General features: G+C 38.7%; 1 protein-coding gene across 1 annotated transcript in view; it reads left to right on the top strand.

The window, feature by feature from the left end:
• The window catches only part of TRHDE (thyrotropin releasing hormone degrading enzyme), a 214,307-nt gene that overhangs the window by 169,742 nt on the left and 22,040 nt on the right, over positions 1-22,525 (top strand). The window contains exons 13-15 of the mRNA XM_056338965.1: positions 11,720-11,867; positions 13,958-14,055; positions 14,535-14,642. Coding sequence (XP_056194940.1) covers positions 11,720-11,867; positions 13,958-14,055; positions 14,535-14,642 — 354 coding nt within the window. The remainder of the gene's footprint in view (positions 1-11,719; positions 11,868-13,957; positions 14,056-14,534; positions 14,643-22,525) is intronic.

The following is a 22,525-nucleotide window of genomic DNA, read 5'->3' as shown; positions in this document are numbered from 1 at the left end:
ATACCTATTTTACTGTCATATAAAATAGTTATTGTTCTTTCCAGTTCTGGAAGAATCCATCAGTTTTGTCTCTTGAAACCTAATGTGTTTCTCATCACCCTTTGACCATGCCTGCACCATCGTCAGCTTGCCGTATTAAGGCGGCAGGTGCTTGGTTTGTGTGCTAGTTGCTCAGGAAACCTTTTTTGATGCTGACAATATGCCTTGCTGTCAATTAATACCTTGTCTTCTGTTCCATGGTTGAAGAGATAGTGGTGGCGTTCTGTGGGCATTTTCCTGACTTCCTTTTCAGGCGGGTCGTAGGCCTGGGGACAGTACAGTGCATGTCAAGACTTCACTCTGGTTACACATTAGCAAAGGCCAAAGATAAAGCTTAGCAGTAGTTCTTGCATATTCTTAGCAGCATTTCTTTGATGTTTATTGGAAGCTTTTTCTTAACTGGATTAATGAGAAAACATAAAGCAGTGTTGTTAAATAATTGTTCTTCTGCTCCAGTCCCGGATGGCCATGTTGGAGTGCTGTCCATTTCCCTTCACAGATGAGGGGGAGAGTGAGCTATACTCTCTTCAGATGGTTTTTTTTTTAGGCCAGAAAAGCCTGCCCCTGTAGACTTCAGAAATATAGGGAGCTGTGTCAGAAACAAGCAGCTGCAAAAAAAACACTCTTTCAGAATTGTCTGTGACCTAAGCGGCTTCCCTGCTGGAGATGACCTTCATGAGAGTTCTCACCTCTCAGGATTCCATTCACCAGGCCACAGCCAGGAACCTGGTGCAGATACATGATGTTATGAAGGTTGTTTTCCTGCTGTTAATCACATCTTCTTGGCTTGCTTCTTTCTAAGCTGTGAGTTCTGCTGACTGTAGGAAACCAAAGTCTGAGGGTAAGGGAAAAGGCAGTGCCAAGCTACTTTTCAACATATAAATCCAGATTCTCTCCCTTGACACAAATTTATCTTTAACAGCAGGTGCTTATGACTCCAAGGTTGGTTCCAGAAGTAAAATACTGAAGTAATCTAATGCTCACTCTAGATCACCTTCTCACCAACTTGAACAGAGAAATTAATTTTAAAAGTAAGTCTCAGTTAACGTTGAAGTTAAAGTATAGCCTTTGGAACCTGGAAAATCATATCGTTGTTTTATTTTTTTTCTAAAAAATTAAAAAAAACCCAACACACATACACATACAACACACACACCAACAAATCAAAGCCAAGCCTCTGCTTGTTCCTTAAGTTAATTCCTAGATGTGAAGTATTGTGACTCCGACAACAACATATTATCCATTCAGCTACCTGAAGCAACACCACCTCCCAGAATCACAGAATCACAGAATGGTTTGGGTTGGAAGGGACCTTAAAGATCATCTAGTTCCAACCCCCCTGCCATGGGCAGGGACAGACACCTTCCGCTGGACCAGGTTGCTCAAAACCCCATCCAACCTGGCCTTGAACATTTCTGTAAACTGAGAGTTATCTTGTAACTAGTCCTCTAGTTTATACTTTCCATACCATACAACGTCATGCTCATGGGGGGGGTGGGGTGGCTAAGAGGGGCCGATCACTGCTCAGGGGCCGGCTGGGCATGGGTCAGCACGTGGTGAGCAATTGTGTTGTAAATCACTTGTTGTTTTTTCCTTTGGGTTTTATTACTCTCTCTCCCTCCCTCCTTTTCATTACAGTTGTCATTGTTGTTGATACTATTATAATGTTTTATTTTAATTATTAAATTGTGCTTATCTCAACCCACCAGTTTTACTTTTTTCCCCAATTCTCCTCCCCATCCTGCTGCGGGATGGCAGGGAGCGAGTGAGTGGCTCCGTGGTGCTTAGTTGCTGGCTGGGGTTAAACCACAGCAATAACAAACTAAACAGTGGAGTTCAACTGATCATCACTGTTCTTTTCCTTCTCCAGAGATTGTTTCATTTATTGTAACATTTGAAGTCTTCCAATATATATGAGCTAATTGGTTTCATGTTACACTTGTTTGTGTTACTTAAAGTCCTGTTCAGTGTAATGTCAGGGAAAGTCAAGGCATTTGAGGACCCTTTAAAATTCTGGGACTGGATGATAAGTAGGTGACAAAGGTAGAAGTTCTCATCTAGCCCAATTAATGTACTTCAAAATGTTTCAAATTTTCAGCAGCCAGATCCAGGGTTGTTGACCTTGTTTTGCTTGGGTATTTATAAACAGTCATATAGGATCTATTTAAATGAATTTAACTCCAGCCTTCATTATTACTCCTGATCACATTTGCTGATAGTTCAACACAGAGGCAAACAGGTATGTTAAGCAGCTCCCTTAGTTACTGCCTCTGACTACCAGCTAAGAGAGCGAGTATGAGATCGATAGATTGTATTACACTTGATTAATAGTAATATAGGTTTACTATTTTAATAAATGAGGCCTCATCTAAATTATTTCAGCAGATGCTATAGTAACCCTCTTCCACTGTCAGGCAAATGTTGATGATGGTTCACCAGCAATTGATTTAGATATGGCTTCCTACAGAATTTGTTGGATTTCCTTTGACGTAAATACTCTCTGAATGGGCCAGAGCAGCTGTGCCTTTTTTAGAAAAAATGGAAAGCTACAAATGTTTTAAGGTAGCCATCATTCATTCCATATGCTGCATGTCAGTCCATATGTTTTGTGACATATCACAGCCTTGATATCTGCTTTACATGGAGCTACACATTAAAGCTAACATTTGCATATGTTTGTACAAGAAGAATCAAAGCAATTCTGGAGACTAAGCACACTTAAAGTCAATTCTGCCTTTGCAGTAAGTATCATATGTGCATCTGATCCTGTTGCATAGATAAGAGCAGTAAAGCAAGGTGTACAGTACATTCCAGGGAAGTGCCAGTGCTGCCTGGATGATAGAAAAACATGCCAAGAGCTGGGGAAGAAGTTGGAGAATACTCTTCAGCACATACAAAAGAGACACTGTGGATCTGAGTTCTCTGCAGTGTTTAGTGCAGAGGTAGGTCTTGGTCTAGTATACATCTATCCTGTAGAAGTGGGTGATGTTATTCCACATCCCCACAAAATTTGCCTATGCTTCAATTATTTCTGGTACTTCTGAGTTATTATAGCAGCAATTGTTTAATCCTGTAAACTGCATTAACTCTATTCTTAGCTGAACCCAGAATAAACTGACAGGAAAACATGACTCTGGTTTCAAGGGAGTGAAAGAATTATTTTTAGATAATGGCTGTTAGCCCATTGTCTTTTCACTCCGTTGTCTTGGTCTGTTACTGGTCTCTGAAGTCCGCTTGGTATGGATGTATCCATGTTGCAGCTCAGGTGCCAGGGACTGCTGTCTAGTGACAGGGCAGGGGAACAGTCTGTGAAATTATTTTTGGGAACATTAATTAAACCAGGTGTGAATTACATGTCAAGAGAACACCTGACTTGGAGATTGAGGTTAAACAAGAGGAGGAGAGTGACATGAGTGGACCTTGCTGAGCAACTTAGCAACTGAGTATTGGAAAGGGGGCTGAGAGGTGCAATTATGGCTTCACGAATGTGTGTGTTGGTGGGGCACGGGGAAGTCTTCACTCAGCACCTACACCATTCTGTGGGGGCCCTATACTTTCCTACCTAGCATACACCTGTTCCCTGTGCTTTCCTCTCACCTACAGGCTGCTTTTTCTTTCCCACAGCTGCCTGGTCAGCCCTCCTCCCCACCTCCCTTACCCGTCCTCACACAATAAGCAGCTTTTTTTCCTCCTTATCCTTACCCCAGAACCCCATTACTTTTCTTTCTGAGGTTCTGGCAGGGCTAGTATGGAGAGCAAAAGACCCTGCTGCTACCTGGGCCAAGGTAGCAGCAATGAGCCACCCTGAGAGGCTGGAGGTGCTGCTTTAAACAACCTATCCTTTTCCAACACTGACAAAGAATATATGAATGAATGGCAAGAGCCAACTTTTCTAGCTAGAAAAGACAATGCCGATGCCTCATCAGCATAAACAAAATAGTCTGCTGCCTTAGGCTACTGACTGCTTTGCCTGCTGTTTTGACCTGACTGCACCATTGCTTCTCAGACACGATCCTGCTTTTTGGGCTCATCCAATTGCTCTTGGCCAGGATCGTTGTCTAGAGCTCTGGTCTTTGTTGGTGTATGCTCTGTCCGCTTGGCAGAACACACTGCCAGGGTGAACTTTTGAATTCAAAGTGCAGATTATGCTTTCAAGTCTTTTGGTCTTCATTTCATGTACACTAAAGTCCCTTTGCTTGATAAAATTTAGAGAAGTCTTGGGGATCAATGTTGTCTTAGCTCAGCTCCTTCCTATTTAGTTAGAAATGTGGCTTTCTCTACCCAGAAATCAAGCAATAAATGACAGGAAGGACCATACTATGACTAAGACAGTGCACGGGGACTAGAGAAACTTGGGATGCTGTTTCTACTATAGACTTCCTGGGTGATCTTGGTAAAATCACTTAAACTGTGTCTGTTTTCTCTCTGTAGAATGGAGATAAGAGAATAGGTGAGGGGTTATGAGAATTTCAGAGTCTTTTACTATGAATAGCTTTATAGGGAATTGCTTTTGTAGAAACACTATCCAATTCTGTATATATTCTGGAAAACAAAATTCAGATTATATATGTATTTTCAAGATCAGGCTTCTGTGCTTTCCATATGAAGTTTCTAGCTTTTAAACACATATTTCACTTGGCTGACTGATATGCAAATTATAAACATTATAACAGGAAAAAAGATATGAAAAAGTATTGTGCATAATAATAAACAAACTGAATTTTGAATTTGCTCAAACATGCTGTCATAGATAACATTGCCTATTGAGAACTTAAGAAATAGAAAGGCTGTTTCATTCTGCTCTTCCCAACAAAATCATCAAGAAAGAAAACAGGTAACACTTTAAATAATTGAGTCATCTGAAACTGACATCTGTTAGCCCCTGAAATACATTCAAATTTCTTTAGTTAATTTAGGTGTGTGAATTACATACTTCTCAAAAATCAAGGTTTCATGATGATGAAAAACATTACATACCTAACTTACTGCTTAATTTTCAGCAGTGAGATTATTCCTTTTCATCTTGCACTGCTTTGTTTTTATATATATATATATATATTTATATGGGGAAGAAGAGGAAAGAAGAGATACTGAACTCCAATTTGAAGGCATTTTTGTTGCATTTTTACAAATGGGGTTTTAAGTGTGGGTGGGTTTTTTTTCTGTTTTAAACAAAGGTAATTAATACAAATTAATATTAGCCTTTACTTATGTGGCAACTCTAAAAACTGTGCAAGATAACTTAAGCCATATGATACTCTGATAATTACATTGAATTTGAACTATTCTTTGTAGGATGCTTCAAATGCTCTTGTGTCGAGTTGAATGTCACTTGAAGAGTCCTCAAATATTTTGCTTGTAAGAAAACATAACAATAATAATCAGGCTTCACTTAAAACCATCATACTCACTGAATCCTTTGATTTGTAGAGGTTGAATGCTGATTAAATTTAGTACTTAAAATGAGCTTGTAAGCCAAAAGTTGCTGTTGTATTTATCAAAGGGTAGGTGTGTATTCCTGTCCTATTTACGTGGAAGTCCATAGCTGGTACAAATCATAATGCCTCCATTAAGTCACTTTGGATGTCTTAGAAAAGCAGAGTCCTTATCTGGTCCTAAGGCAGCCCAGCCCTGGGAGTGGAAGATGAGGTAGATCATTCATTGATACTGGAGATCACAGGGCCTTTTTTACAGGTTGCCCGTTAGTTTTCTATGAGAAAACATTCTATTTCCAGCTTCCCTTGTTGAACATGGATGGCAGTCATCATAAGTTTTTAATCTTTGACTTCCCAGTCATGCAGGAGTTGAAGGTGAAATCTGTGACTACAGAGTTGGTTTCCCTGTTGCGTGGGTCACCTTGCTTGAAGCCTTTTTTACCTGTCAGGGTTCAACATACCTGTTTTTACTCAGCTGCCAAAGAACTGCTCCTAAAGCAGTGTAGGAAAGAATATCCTGAATACATCAGTAGAGACACCAGTCCTTAGTCGGTCCAGAATAAATGAATAGGGTTAGAAAAAGCCAAATACATTTAAATTGGAACCAAGTTTCTCTGTGAATTATTCTAATCCACACACTTGACTTTAAAGGTAAAAGAATGAATAAGAATCCTAAACTGTCCCTTTACGGGTTAATGAGTATAATCTAATTATTCTTATATTGCACATGCATAGAAATAGAACTGAAGTTGATCAGTTGCACATCTATGTTCTGAAGAGCTGTGTTTTCCTCCTTCAAAACTACCCAGACAAAAAGCTAGTTATGTTTTACTTATTTCATAGGAAACAGATGATGCAGAGTGAGTTTTAAACCAGCAGCAACTAAATCACCTCATTTCCATTGTTTCAACAATGAAGACCAGTTTGCTGCCAGCTTGGATTTTCTAATTTTGATTTAAACACATGACTTATAATGACTTTGTTGAGTGGTGGGACTAAGGGATTTATGGTGCCCTTGTATGTGGGACTCTCATCAGTGTATGGCAACCCTGTCGTTTTTGTGACAGAGTCTGTTTGACTGGTGCTGGATTTATGATAGAAATAATTCAGAACACAGTAATAATTTTCCCTTGGCAATTACACTACCATTTGGTACTTTGTCCCTAAGGGGAAAATGAATGTGCTGGGATCTGTCCATAAGTTCAGCGGCTCAGTGTAAAGAACAAATCAAGGTCAGAATGCAGCTGAATACACACTGATGTTTCATAATATAATCTAGATTTCCTGCTTTCATCTGACGTATTAAAAAACCTCATGTAATTTAGAGATTTGTTTTGATTGCTATGAGATTTTTAGTGGGAATTCTCTGTGAGGGATATTTCATTGCCATGTTCAGTATGTTCTTTTTCTGTTCTTTGCCTCTTTTCTTTGTAGCAATGACCACCCTAGCAATTTCTTCAGTGTAAACAGGATAGTACCTTGCTAAAGGTTGGTGCTTATGGTATAAGCTTATGGTATATGTCATAAGACACTTTATATCTATATCTATATCTATTTGTCTTTTGAAAGGTCATTTTCCACCTTTGCCCTTGTCATAAAAATGGGATATCACCTTTTTACCACAGTTTGTCAGCAGCCTCTTTAAGCATGAAAAATCTGCTGGACCAGAACGTTTGTCTGGTGGTAATTTGTCCGATAACTAAAGGGGATCACTTTGCTACTCTGTGTTCCTGTTCTCCCGTTCTCCACTTTGGTTCAGCCGGCAGTTGTGAAATAAAAAATGTGGATGATAGGACAAACCTCGTGTGGTACAGTGTTTCTAACACATGCTAGAGTTCTCATGTGTAACAGTGGCTACAGAGTGATTGATATGCTGATAAACGGATGAGTAAGGGCAACTATATAAAAAGTGATAAAACAACAAAGCATCTCAAATGTGATCTTTTAGGTTAAATTTTGCTTTTGTAGTCATAGTTTTTTTAATGACTCAGTATGGAGAAGGCTGGCTTAGAGATGGCTTGTAGAGGCTCTTTTTTAAGTCTGGGCTCCTATCTGTGTGACCAGTGATGTCAATCAAAACTCTCTAATCTAGAATACAATAAAGAGGGATGCCTGCTTTTTGTGGTTTATACTGAAGCTAAATAAACAGCAGTTCATTTTAGGACATGAAATGGATCTGTTGGTACCCTTCTGTGAATATTTACATTGCAAAAGACCTGAGTTATAATATTCTTATTATCATGCCTCTGAGAAGAGAAGCACCGAAATTCTAGTGCTCCTAGGATATCCATCACTAGAGGCCTAATTAAACAAAATTAGACAAAGTTCTGTCAGGAATGGCATTGGTATTAATCTGCTTTGGGTAGGGGAGAGAGTAGATGAGTTCTTAAGGTGGCTTCCAGCCTTTTCATTCTAGATGCTATAGGTGAAGTTTTATAAACTTTTCAACCTGCACTTGAGAAGTGCTTAACCTGAACATTGATATTCGTCCAGCCAATGTTTATGAATCAACACTGTTTGATTTGACTATTTTATCTGTTAAGATACTTGCCAAGACTATCCCAGATTCCTCTGCAGAATTTTTATTGATTGTAGATAGGTGCTTGTTAAGATTCTTGGGTGGCTACTGGAGACATACCTGGAGAAACAGTGTGACTGTTTCAGACCAGAATAAGATTGGACATCGCAGTATTTCTGCAGTGTTGGTGTTTTTTACCTGGTTTCAGTATAACCCATAATCAGGTATTGCCCAAGTGGCACAAAATATTTCCATTTTCCTCCAAGATGGCTAACCTGGAAATAACCTTATCTCTTAGCCCTGGCTCCCATGCATTTGGACTTTGGCAGGCAATATCTGATAGTAATTTTTCTGGACTTTAAGGATAGCAGTATGATCGATGGCTAAAAAGACACATGAAAAATAAGGATTTCTGTCACTGACCTTCTAAGTCGCATTGTTGGAAGAGAGTGATAAATCAAGCTGGATGTGTAGATTATGTACTTATACTCTGTAGTGCCTTTGAGTAAATATTTCAAGAAGATTACATGACAGGGAAATTATTTTACATTTTTCCATTTGATGGGAAAGTTGCTACTATTACTTTTCTTATTATTGTAATGATAATTGTTAAACATTTCTGTTTAACATTTCTATGGGTCTGTGTTTTTCCACCAGAGTTCACAGAGATACTCAGAACAGACTCATTCTGTGTTCTGCCTTCTTTCCTCATCTTGGTTGTTGTCCTGCTCCATAAATGACACAAGTGATTTCAATTAGTTGTCAGCCACCTGATGGTGTATGTATTTTACACAAAAAGATAAAACAATGAATGTACTTATCACTACCTCTTGACAGAAACTATTTAATGGCAAATAGTCTGGAAGTGCAGTGTATTTTGAATAAGAGGTTCATAAACACGGCTTAGTGGCTGAGGGGAAAGAACAGGGCTATCGTGGTTTTCTCTAGGCCTCACAATAAAGTAGTGTAGAATATAAAGAACATCCTTCCAAGGCAAAGTTCCTGAAGCACTTCTGTTTTCACCAGGGAAGTACTCCTATCTTAACTGCCACTTGTAAGAGGATTTTAGGTATATATGTCTGTCACAGAGGTCCAGCCTCGCCAGTGTACTTGAAGCACATCTGCCCAGCATGTACTGACAGAGTTTAACATTGATCATAGCAGCCATAAACCACTTTCCCTCAAAATCATGATCTGAAATGATGAATTTTTTGTCATTTATATAGTAATGTCATCCACAAAGACCTCCCCTCATCCCTGTTCGTGCTTTTGGGACTGATTCTGTTGATGATACTGTGGATAAGCTCTTCAAGGGTCATACCCAGAAAGAGAAGGAAGTTCAGGAATAAACAGGAAAAACTCAGACTGCCACAATCTGGTTTTGTGAGGAGGAGTATACCCTCAGGGAAACAATAGGAAAAGTGGGAAACAGGAGAGAGGCAGGCAGAATTGAATGTGCTGATAAATTTAGAAGTCAGAAGCAGTGAATGATGAGAGTAAAAGCTTATGATGTGAACAGGATGATTGCCATCAGTTAAGAATCATGATTTTGAAACTTAATAGGAAGGCCGAGAGAATAGGAATAAGAGATAGATCTCTCTGAGTTCGCTTCTTATGTTTCTTTATGGAGAAGTTAAGTTTAAAAAGAAATAATCTGTTTATTTTGCAGTGATGATTTCCCTTTTGCACTTAGCATACAGAGATTTAATTTCGGAAGCATGATCCTCAATGTCCATTAGTGCAGCTGTAATAAACATTCATCTGTTTATTCCTGAAGCAGCATGTTTCCTAGAGCTAATCCTCTTGTTCCTTACTCCACACTTTCTCATGTCAATCAAGTTATCAGTAACAATAATCACAAATCCCATTAAGAACTAATTACATATGTGCAACTTCAAGCTAGTTTACCTCTTTGCTAACATTATCTCAAAGATTTTTAACTGCAGTCAATCCAGCTTGCTTCTGGCTCCATTAATTATGGTTGCACATCTTTACAAAGTATTAAGACCTACAACTCATCTTAATGATATTCTGCTGCTTCAGAAATAAGAAAGACCTATAAAATGGAGTAACTTGCTCTTCAGATGTGTTGAACTCTGTCTGCCACCCACTCTAAGAGCTCCACCATTCTCATTTCATATCTGCTCAGTTCCTGAGTGACACAGTGAGCTCACCAAGAGATCTTGGTTTTCTTGCTCGAGTATATGCTGTAACTGGAATTAAGAACAGAATCTTGCTGACAAAATGTGGACAAAGATGACAGACAGACTGGAGAGTGTATCATCATAAGGACGTGGCACAGATCCTTTTGAAAGCTGTTACATGAACTCCTTTCTTGAGAACACAAAGGGAACAGGGTGTAACTCTTCCAGTAGAGAGTGTGAAAAACAATGGCTTGTGTGGATGTGATAGGAAACTATGGTTTTGCATCATACCAAAAAGAACAATCTATTTCAAATATTTCAGCAAAGTATTTTTATATGCTGTTACAACTGAGAAAAAAATTTATATCAACATATACGTACTGGTTCATTTCCATAATAATCTGTGTAATTTTCTTTGTTTGTTATATGCATGTATCCCTTCCCCAGACAGTGATGGAAATTAAGGGGAACATTTGCAACCAACAAGGAGAAAAACTAGTCTATGAAGATATATCATACTGTAGCCTATGTTAAATTGAAGCTTGTGGAATCCTCTAACTTTAAGTGTTTAATGAAAACAGAATCATTATCTCTGTTCTAGGCAGGTAGAGACCTCCTCTGGGATTTAAACACATGCATCAAGAGAAGACTAGACCTGTGTGTTTCTGGGAAGTTTGTGCCTACAGTGTTACACTTTGTTTCTCTAGTCTGGATAGTTAAGAAAAGATGCTGTTCTGAAAAAGAAAATGAGAGCAAATCCTAAAGCTTGATGTTTCCTGTACTCAGTTTTAAAAAGCAGCTTTCAAATACTTGTGTCTGTATTGCACCCGTAAAGCTATTAATTTAAAAAGCTTTCCTGAACTGTGCCCCTCCCCGCGCTCCGCCCCCCCCCCCCCAACACACACACACTTTTTCCCTTGCAGGAAGAGGTCTTTTATGATGGAAAAAGAATGGGACAAAGTTCTAGCTGATTGATTTATAAACACCTGAAAAAAACATAGTTCATGTGGAAAGTGCTGGAACATCCTTAACCAAAGTGATGTCACTGGATTAGTCATTCCAAAGTGGCTTAATGTGGATAGAAGACAAGGCAGCTCTAAGGGAGAGGAATAAGAGTGGGGAGGATAACTGTGGAATTAAAGATGCTTCTTCACCACTAGTTCTTTCCAGTTGCCCATGGCCAGTAGAAGTGTTCTCTGAAGCAAAATGCCTTGGGTTGTTGATTTCATGCAGACAGCTTTCAATCTTGCAAAGCAACACCTTCCTTTTGTTTTTTGCTTAAAGTCAATTACTTCATTGTTCATGTCTTTTATAGCCACTGGAATCCATATAAAGTAGGCATAGCTTGTCTAGTTTTCTTTCATGTGTGTTCATCCTTCCTTCATCCAGTAAGTATGCTTGCACATGTCGGGAGAAACTGTGAGTTGCTGATTTTTTATAAGGTTCACTTTTATGTCATTATAGTGTGATGAGTTTATCATGTTTTTCGGTCTTCTAGTTTCGTTTGGAAAAAAAAAGTCATTTTTGCCTTGTCATGTATCTTCTGCAAAACCAATTTAATACTAACTTCTTTTATTGTACAGAGCTGGTTATTTGCCTCAGAATATTCCTTTGGAGATTATCAGATACCTTTCAGAGGAGAAGGATTTTCTGCCTTGGCATGCTGCCAGCCGAGCTCTTTATCCTCTAGATAAATTGCTGGACCGCACAGAGAACTACAACATCTTCAATGTAAGAGATACCGTCTTCCTCTGTTTTTTTCACACAGCCTGCTTCGTTTTTTCCCTTTCTTTCTTTCTCTCACTCTCCTTCCTTTCATTGCCAAGGGTTGAACTGTTCCCCAGTCAGATACTTTAAATGACCTAGGGTTATGAGCTTTCTTCCTAATCATAGCAGTTGTCAAGCTTTGGTTCATTTGCATTTGAACAGTGATAACTGTTGTTTGAGGCATATATGATTAGTAAAAGGAAAGCTAATTATCCCTCCTATTAAATATTATGGCAAATAAAGTATTTCACTTGAAGGAGCCAAAGTAATCTATTTCCAGATTTCCTCTTTTGAGGAGCCCCATGGTGATATTTAGGTTGGTGCCCAAGCTCAGCAAGGACACCAAGTGCAGGCACAACTGAATAGGATGCACGCAACTGAAGTAAAGATTTTTAGTCATTATTTCACCCAAAAGTCATGGTGAATTCAATGCAGTTACCTTAATTAACAAGGATTAAATCGCCATTGAATCAAAAGCCCATTCATAATTGGGTCCGAAGGGACAGCAGTAACAGCTAGCAGTAAATAATTAAGATAGACATGACAAACATTTTAACATTTTACCTGAAAAAAAAAAATAAAAAAATCATAGCTATGCTGAAGCATGGTTTATGAAGTACACAGAATGTGAGGGCAGCCAGTGACAATTATGAACTCTTGGGCGTTTTTGTTTGCTATAAATTTTATGTACTCTACATATTTTAAATGGCGGATATACTGTAATTTTGTAGACCCTTCAAATGAAGGAACTCTTTACAGCCAGAAAAGTATAAAGGTGCTTTTTTTCTTCTCAGACATATATTTGCTTGTGTCTGTGTCCATAGACACACAGGCTTAGACAGCAGGAAGCTAGAGGTGGCTGTATGTATGTATATATGTATAAGTACATATGTGTATATATACGCACACACATACACAAAGCTACCTGCTGACATGGACAATTATTTTTGTAGAACATATACTACAGATTAATAAAGACACAATGAAATTCTTCATGAACCTGCCATGTAGGCCTACATGGAAACTAGAGCCATAATACAAAATTACGTTGAAATAATTTGCATGTTTAGTCTATTGCTAACTGCACAGAAAAATTCTTATGAGTGTGCCATTGCTATTTCACTTTTAATCATGGCTGTGTAAAGAAAACACAATTTCAATAAATAAGGCCAGTAAAATTCACAGCTGGGTTGTGTTTTATCACTGCTGATGAGAGCTTTGAAAGCAGAGGTGATAGCAGAGGAAATAAAAAATATTTTTAGTCACAGAATAACATACATGCTAAAGAAAGCTGCGCTATGAATCTCCTTTTGTGTTGACATCATATATACATGCCTGTGCATTCACAATAATAAAACAGATGCTCTTCTATGCAGGTCTTTATATCTCAGTTCTCTTCTTCAAATGGATGATTTCCACTGGCAAAAGATTACATTGAATACAATGACAGTGGTTTCCCTCACGACTGGTCAGAATATGTAAATATGTCTCCTGTGTAAAAAGTAAAAGTAATTAAAATAGCTCTTGGGCTTGCTTTGTTTTTTAACCACACCAAGAACCTAAACTTAAAGCATAGTGTCACTAAATGTATAAATTTATTTGTGGCCACATTTTTCTGTATTCTGAAGTCAATTGACTGTACTTACGTAACGTTTTTACCATGGCTATGGATATTAAACAATATTCTTCTAAAAGTGAACATGCCCAATGCTGTTGAGAGTAGAAATTAAGCTGTTGCCACTCTTGCAACTTTTCAGCTGTGTATTGTGAGTTCAAAATAGCATGTAAGAAGCTTTTTTAATTGATGGGGCTTATAACAATAAATTGTCATATACTAGGCATCTAATCAAATAGCTGTTCTACAGAGTCTTCTCACTATAGCAATGAAGGAGGATTGCAAGTGGACATGTTGCTTTGCTAAATGGAGATCAAAATCTTTGGAAAGTTGGACATTATTTGAGGGTAAAAAGGCAAAAACTCAATAGTCAGTAGCATTTGAATTCCAAATAAAAAATAAATGTTAACATTAAATATATTTTTCTTTCCCCCCTCAGGAGTATATTTTAAGACAAGTTGCCTCAATGTATCTCAAGCTTGGATGGCCAACGAATAATTTAAACAAATCGCTTGTTCAAGCATCATACCAACATGAGTACTGTTTCATTTCTTTTTTTCTGTTTGATTGTTTGTGGGATATAGTTGTAATAATGCATTCTCCTAAAATTTGGTCTCATCTTCAGCATGCCATACTTCCCTAACTCTGTCATCCTGGTTTTCTTTTCTGGGAGAGCAGCAGATCCTGTGAGATTAATTTCTTTCCTGAGTTTGGAGAACATGATTTCCTAAGCCTTATTTTAGTATCTGACTGCACTGGATATTTAAGAACTTGGAATCATGTGACCACAGAGGTCAGGGAGAGTGCATAGTGTAAATGGGGGCTGGTTTTGGTCCACAACCCTTTATTTGTTGCAGCAGCTGTAGGCATTAAACTGACACTGGGATTTGTATAGCTAGATTATCTTTGCTATTTGCCCAACTATCAGTTGATGCCACTGTTACAAGAAACAGCTTTTTGTAAACATTCAAACACATTTATTAATGCAGCCTTATTGCTTTCTTGAATTTGGACAGAGAGTTGCATCGGGAAGTCATCATGTTGGCCTGCAGCTTCGGTAACAAACACTGTCACCAGCAGGCTGCAACGTTAATCTCGGATTGGATTTCTAGCAATAGGAACCGGTAAGTGGAACTGAAATGTGTATTTCCCATTTCTCCTTCTCAGAGGCAATACAGCTGGCATGCTCTTCCTCTCCTGCCTGCCCCTATCCATGGTGCCTCGTTCTGCAGAGTGGTATGGGAGGAAGCAGAGGTCACTGGCTGTTATTTAAAAATGACTGTGGGGCTTCAGAATGAATTATTTACCTTTGCATGTATGAGTGAGTGAAGGGGACACCCATGCAGCCTCTGCCCTCTCCTGATAAATTGCTGTCAGGCAATTAACGTGCTAGAAGGTAAGAAGATGTGTTCTAACGAAGGGTTTAAATGAAGAAAGATTAGTGATCGCCACATTGGCAGACCAACACGGAGGCTGTGTCGGGGCAAGAGAGCAGAAAGTGCTAAGTGATGAAAGAAGTGAGAGAGGTTAGAGGCAGAACGACTGAGAAGTAAGAAAGGAGACAATCTACTTTAGGGTAATATTATGAAGTACTTAAGGGTGAAGACTTGGAAATTAATGCAGGAATACATGGAAAACGTCACGTGAGGTCTCAGAGATGGGATAATATGATAGCTGATGTGTTGAGCACGAGCAGCACTGTAGGGGTTTGACAACATGTCCGTGGTTTAACCTCAGCTGGTAATTTAAGCCCCACGCAGCTGCTCACTCCCTTGCCCCTCACCCAGAGGGATGGGGAGGAGAATCGGAAAGGGAGGTAAAACTCGAGGGTTGAGATAAGAACCGTTTAATAATTGAAATAAAATAAAAATGAAAGAACAATAATAATAATAACAGTTATAATGAAAAGGAAAGAGAGGGGAGGGGAATGAAATCCGAAGGGAAGGGATGAAAGAAAACAAGTGCACAATACAGCTGCTCACCACCTGCTGAATGATGCCCAGCCAGTCCCTGAGCAGTGAGCAGAAGGCCCCAGCAACAGACACCCCACACACCGCCCCCCCAGTTTATATACTCAGCATGATGTCCCATGGTATGGAATATCCCTTTGGCCAGTTCAGGTCAGCTGCCCTGGCTGTGTCCCCTACCGGTTTTCTGTGCCCCTCCAGCCCTCTGGCTGGCAGGGCCTGAGAAACTGAAACGTCCTTGACTTAGTATAAACATCACCCAGCAGCAACTAAAACCATCAGTGTGCCACCAGCACTGTTCTCACACCAAAGCCAAAATGAAGCACTGCACCAGCTGCTAAGAAGAAAACTTTATCCCAGCCAAAACCAGTACACAGCAGATATGTAAGTTAGGCTGTCCAGACACAGGTTTATTCAGCTGAGGCAAGGGAACACAGGCCATGGATGGTGTATGAAATTTATCTTTTAAAGTTAAGCACCTCAGAAATGATATATTACTGAAAATACAAATATTTAAGTATGTATTGACCTATGGACACTGAGATAAGTACAGAGTATAGGTTAGGACTATGACTTCTTGGGAAAGCATGATGGATTTTCTGATTATATGGAATGCGGGTGTAGAAGTACTTGTGTAAGTACATCATATGATATTTTGTTTTAAAGGAAATTATTGTACTTTCAAGTAACCAAGAAAAAAAAGAAAAGAAAAAAATCTTACATTTTTAGTCCCAATCTTGTACAAGCTCTGCAAAAGGATCAGATCTCTATAGATACAGAGGCAGGTAGGATTTTTCAAAGACATCTTGAGCCAATCAGGTGGTTTTTTGCAATTAAAACATGTCCATCTGTAATCTTTGAAAATCCTTTACAGGCATACCCGTTTACATAGGTACCTGAGTGTTGCCTAAAACCAGCCATGAACAGGGCATAAATGGAAATTGCATTCCTATATGACTTTGAAACTTCTGAAAAAAAAAAATAAATATGTTGAGACTATGACTATGAGCCTTTAAACCTTTAAATAAGCCATATGAGAGGGAGCGGGTTTTCTTGTGTACGATGATACCAGCTATATTTACTATGAAATATATGCACTGGGGTTTTATACAAATTCTTGGTGTCAGTAGCAACAATCGGTATGAAACTATTCAAGAGTAGATTAAAGAGAAAGAATCATTGGAAACAATCTGCAAAAGTAATTTACTTAGATATTAATTTGCAAAAATAGTTAGTCAAACCTAGTGCCACCTATTAACATGCACAGCAGCAGATTATTCATTGTTAAAAAGCTGTCACCCTGCAATGCTTTCTCCCACCCTGTGTCTTCATCCTTTCCAACAAGACTGAAGAAAGAGGCATCAGGAGGAAAAAAAAAAAAAAAAAAAAAGCAGCTTATTGCTTTGCTACCAATAGCAAGAAAGGAAAGGAATACATTTAAGGAGGCATCCGAAGATTTGTCTTAACCTTTCTATGAGGCCATTCTTGCGAGCAAAAAATTGTGGTTGCCAGCATATGACGAGTATTATGACAAAAACATCACAGCAGGGCAGAGGAAGAGAATAGCTACCAAGTTAAAGCAGTGCATTTCTCCAAAGGAACCACACAGTTTTGAAAAACAGTCGCCACAAATAATGTAATTACAGAATACAGATTGACAGTCAGATGATAAACAGGGGTACAACTTGAAAAGAAGTCAGAGACGTGTTTTTATGTATTTCTCAAGGTTATAGGATTGGTTCAATTCCCCACCCCAGAATTTTCCAGTTGCTGTTCTCAGATCAGTCTCACATACTGCATGTAACTAACATATGAGCAGACTAATTTTGTATCTACTTAACATTGAAACGAAATTGTGCAGGCTACTAGGAAACAGCAAGTGGTAGACATAAAATCCACCAGTAACAAAATTCGTAAGGGTTTGTCAGTGTTCTCTGGGAATGTTCAGACCCCGCTACATCGGAGGTACCCTGTATCACCTTTGCTCAGTTTAAACCAAATCAGACTGAAACCTGAAAATAAAGCAAGGGCTGTTTTCCCTGCTTTTCCACTAACAAAATTATGATGATGCTACAATCACAATTTAATTAACATGGTGTTTGAGTCATGCTTCTGCCTCTTTCAGCACTGCAGAGACTATAGCTATCTCAAGTACAGAGGGCAAGCAGGTAAATACAAGATACGTGCAGAAAGCCCACTCAACAGGTGCCATTTTGTATTCTTTCTCATCAATCAAGTGTTTTGCTTTTTGATGCCTTTAACAGTTGTTTGTGAATTTGCTGCAAACAGCTACCTCAGAATCTGTAGGAACCACTCAAAGCTTATTTTCTTACAAAGAAGGGGTAAATCATGCTGGTCATTTTTCTTCAGACTTCTCTGACAACTCCTGGTGCGGAAAGCTGGTGACAGGTGCCAAAACTATATGTATCCTTGTGTGTTCCACTCCTTATCAGCAATGAATAAAGTTGTATCTGCTGAAAACTACTCTGAAAGTTCCTGTAGATGGCCTTCCCTCTTCTGAAACAGAACAAAGACATTGACTGATGTGTTGCAGAATGCCTGGTCTTGGTGGGTTTTGCATAGCCAGAGCACAAAGATAGTGTTCCAGGGAACTCAGAGATATTTTTATATACAGATATAATTTGGATTTGACTATAAGACTAAAAATAAAGGCTAATTTGCAGCCTTTCCACCAATCCCCTCCCAAAATCCTTATTCTGGGAGATGAGATGTTTCATACGGTAAGCTAATTTACAAGCAGTGCATGCTGGAAGAAACACGAATTCTTCAAAGCAGTAGAGGCTATGATATTAGGCTTGTGTCACAAAATTCTAATCAATACAAAATTAGGGTATTATTAAGTTAATATGTGGTGTTATATACCACATAAATTCACAGGTGGTAAATCATGTAAAGAAGGTTTTTCATTGCCTGGCAGTTACTGCAGTTAAAGTTCAAATAATCATAACAGAGAATGTGCAATTAATAATATTGTAGCAATGCTAAAATTCATAACTTTTTAGCCACATTTTTAATCCGTGGCTTTTTAGAAGTACTTTTGAAATGTTTTTTCTGTTTTACTTGTGGCGTTTAATTATGGAAAAAGTGTTGAGTAATAAACAAATACAGTAACATCTAACTGTGTTTTACCAGCATATGCCTACAGTTGCTGTGGGTTTTAGTAATTATATTTAGTTGGATAGGTCCAGAAATTAATTACCATCTACTCTTCACTGTAGGGGATTGAAATAATCATAATAATCAGTTACTGTTGGTACTTTGTAATTACATGTTCTTTACTGTGCAAATAATTTGCCAGTGTTCACCAAGTAAAATAATGGCCATTCATAGCACAAAGCCGGAGGTCCTCTTTATATTTCCAGCATTATTTGAAAAAAGACATTATATTTCTAACTGTAGCACTTCAGATTTTCTTATGGAATTAATAAAAAAACCAAAGCACATGTGATCTGCAAGTTTAGCCTCAGCGCATTGAAGTAGAAGTCAGCTGAGAGGCTTGAAGGCTTGAATTTCTAAAGTGACTTAGGTGTTGCAGCGCTTCATTTTTAGATGCCTGACTCACAGGGCAGAATCAAATGCTTGGGGTTATGCTTCCTGCAAGGGGATTTGGGAACTTCTAAATTAAGTTAGTGGCAGCCACTATGCTGAGTGAAGAGCCTCTTAACATGAGACTGAAGAGAGAGTGGGCCCTCTTAGGGTCCATCACTACAGTGAGAAAGATACTTATATCGAATGAGTATGTAAATAGTGATCATAAGAGTTAGAGGTCCTTGCAAAAGGTGACTTTGCCTTTCAAAATTGTCACTAAAACAGGAAAAGGTCTGCTCCTTTTCTTTTCAAACACCACTGGCAGAGAAGCTGTTCCTTAACCCCCATCTAAACAGTGGTTCTGAGATTGTGGTAGAGCTTCAGCTTAGTACCTCAGCCCTGCATCTGCCACATGCAGAAGACAACCCCAATGACCTGTCTTTGAGGAGTTTTGGATAGTATTAAGACACTGCAACGCACTTTCTTGTTCTGGTTGAAGCTCAGCCACTGGGATTTACTTTGCTATCAAGAGAAATAATACAGCTCTCCAGCCTAAAGATGAAAACATTCATCTGAAAGAGGGAGCCTTGGGTACCTGAAATACCAGGATTACTTAGTATGCAAAGAGCTTTAGGTGGTATTGCTCACTGCCACTTTTGCAGGGCAAAACACAATGCTAAAGCAAGGAACATAGCTCTGAAAAAGAAGTTTGGCTCTACGAGAAGCAAACCAAACACATAACATTACACGTAGAAGAGGCTATAAGGAGACAACTGGTTGTACTTGTTTAGGAATTGATACCATATTTTAATCTTTGCAATTGTTAAAAAAGAAGTGATTATTTCTTTTAGCTGAAAATCTGGGATTAGAGTTCAGGGTATGTCTTACAGTCTTGCTAATCAATGAATTCAAGTAATTTTGCTCTTTTTAAATGACTGATGGCTCCAGCACATTTTACTTGCAAGTCTGCATTGCCTTCTGACTTGATAGTTGATATGAAGGCAAACATTTTCAATCTGTTAAGTTGGGATATATGCTACTCCTGTATTGGAGCAATGGAAGCCCTTGAAAATTCCATGCTGATGTTCAGAATACAAACGTAGCAGAAAACATACAAGCACATTGACATGTCCCTTTATAGTTTGAGAATGTAAGGTTTCTGGGATTCAGTCAACAGCAGAATGCTGTACAAGAGAAGCTACTGTTGGCTGAAAATTAAGATGTTTGCTTCTACCTTCATTTAGCTGAGCTCATCCCTATGAAGCTCTTTCATGTGTGAAGAAATACATTATTCACACTCCTTAGATATAACAGCATTGTGGTTCAGCCTAAAAAATTAACAAAATTACCATACAATGACTGCCTGAGCTTGAGGATCAGCCTTGTTAACCCCTTTAACCTTCACTGCATATCTATTCTGAAAGAAAAACATGTTTCTAAGAGGATTAGCATTTTCAGACTTTCTGCCTTGGATAGACTAAGTAAACGTGTATTTCTGAGGTTCAAGAAAGTATTTGTGGAGAGCTGCAATCTGTAAACTCCTGACAAGAGATATCCTAACAACAGGGAACCTGTCAATGCACACTATGATGGCTCGAAGTATAACTTAGCCGTACACACAAGCGTGTTTTGGCAAACCTCTCTGTGGGTGAAGGCATGATTTTCTTCCAGCTACTGCTGCCATCCATCAGCTACAGGTTGCCACGTACACATTTCTGCTGGCAAAGTGGACCATGGATGTATGTTTGCTTGAGGCAAAGTTCGACCGGATAGCATGAATGTGTGAGTAAGTGAGAGCTGCACCGAACTCAGACAGTTGATTTTGCCTTCAGTAGAAAAAGGAATGTTTTATTGTGGTTCTGTTAGTAGGGTTGTGGTGATACTATTATTTTGCCAATATACAGCAGTGAGCAGTGGGAGATGATAGTATCGCATCAGACGCAATTATGTGGCAATGTTTCTTTAAGATGTTACTGGACCAGTTGGGAGCCTCCCCAGCTAGTCATAACCACTTCAGTTTGCTCTTTCTTTTTTCTTTAGAAGTGTAACCATTTCTATTTATTGGTTGCTGCCTTTCAAATGGAAGCAAAGTACCTTAATTAATTGCCTCAATACCCCTAGAAAACTTACTGTAAATGGATTTGATTGATCCAGACTTCATATCACTTTAGGGTGATTTTAGATTTCATGCAGTTTTTACTATTTTTACTATTATTCTTCTGTCACAAGCACTCTGATCAATTTTGTTTACTTGGAATACTGCCTTACAGATACAATATATTGAAAAAAAAATAATGGAAAAACCCAATATTCCACACACCATCAAACTTGACTAAAGTGAGAGTTGCATTCAGCTGTCTGCAAATTTGGTGTCTCTTGTCTTTGCACCTGTTATGCTGACCTTATGGTTGATGGCAATCTGCTAATCTTTGATGAACAGAGCTAAGCTGGCTATGCTATTTGGAAAGGAGAGCTAATGTAGCTTCTTTCTAATACTTGTTTTTCTTTTTTTTGCAATTCTGAGCGTATGTTCAGCCTACACTTTCTGACACAAGTGATAGGAAGGCATGGGTTTTTTCTTTTTTTCTGTCTCTTAAGGAAAGCAATGCTCAGATGAATAGATGATGTTTGCAGTGGAGTGCAGGCTGCTGCACTGAATTAGACTGAAGTCACCACCATTCTGTAGCCCATGGGTTCATGAAGTTTGCATCTGTCTGTCTTCATGAATGAGAAGTAGAGACTGCCAGACGATCCTGCCTGTAAATCTAGATGTTTTGAGTCTGGTCTGGTCTCTAATCATCCAGGTTGTTCTGAGAAGTCTTGAGCTGCTGATATGGGGCCAGAGATCTCTGAAAGTAGAATATGCCATGAATTTTCCTGTTCAGTCCGTGGGTTTCAAGTCAGAACACTTCCGTATGTCATTTTGCACTATAGATGAACTACTTTTGGTTACTAAAAAATGAAATTGGGATCTTGGATGATTGCATCCTAGTACTCAATTACCTCATTTAATCTTTGTAAGTCTAATAATGTGAATATTGTCTTTTCCAGTGACTTCTGTTTGCCATTTCAAAGACTTTCATGACATTGCTGTGACCGTCACAAACACTAGTTAATTCTTTATCAGTCTTAAGAAAGGTACAAGTTATGAAATAAGATGATTTCCATCACTTAATTTGAACAAAGACAGTGATAACAAACAAGCCTAATTTGAGAGTACTAAATCCCCGTACTTTTTTTGAAGAATTTGTATTTCCTCTGCAAGGAACAATGCATTCTTGTCCATCCAGCTGCCTGAATCGGCAGTGTGCTTATTTGGATGGACCATTAACTACTCAATAGAAATGGCACCAGAAAAATAAATTGCACTGCAGGAGTGTACAGGAGACTGTAACGTGTTTATAAATGAAACTAACCATAGATCTGAGGGAGTGGTAATTAACAAATTACCAGTCATTAATTGAGTTCATTTCAATGAAATCTGGCTTAGG

The sequence above is a fragment of the Falco biarmicus genome, chromosome 5 (genome assembly GCF_023638135.1).
Source record: "Falco biarmicus isolate bFalBia1 chromosome 5, bFalBia1.pri, whole genome shotgun sequence".
NCBI lineage: Eukaryota > Metazoa > Chordata > Aves > Falconiformes > Falconidae > Falco > Falco biarmicus.
This window is presented reverse-complemented; position numbering and strand designations above follow the sequence as displayed.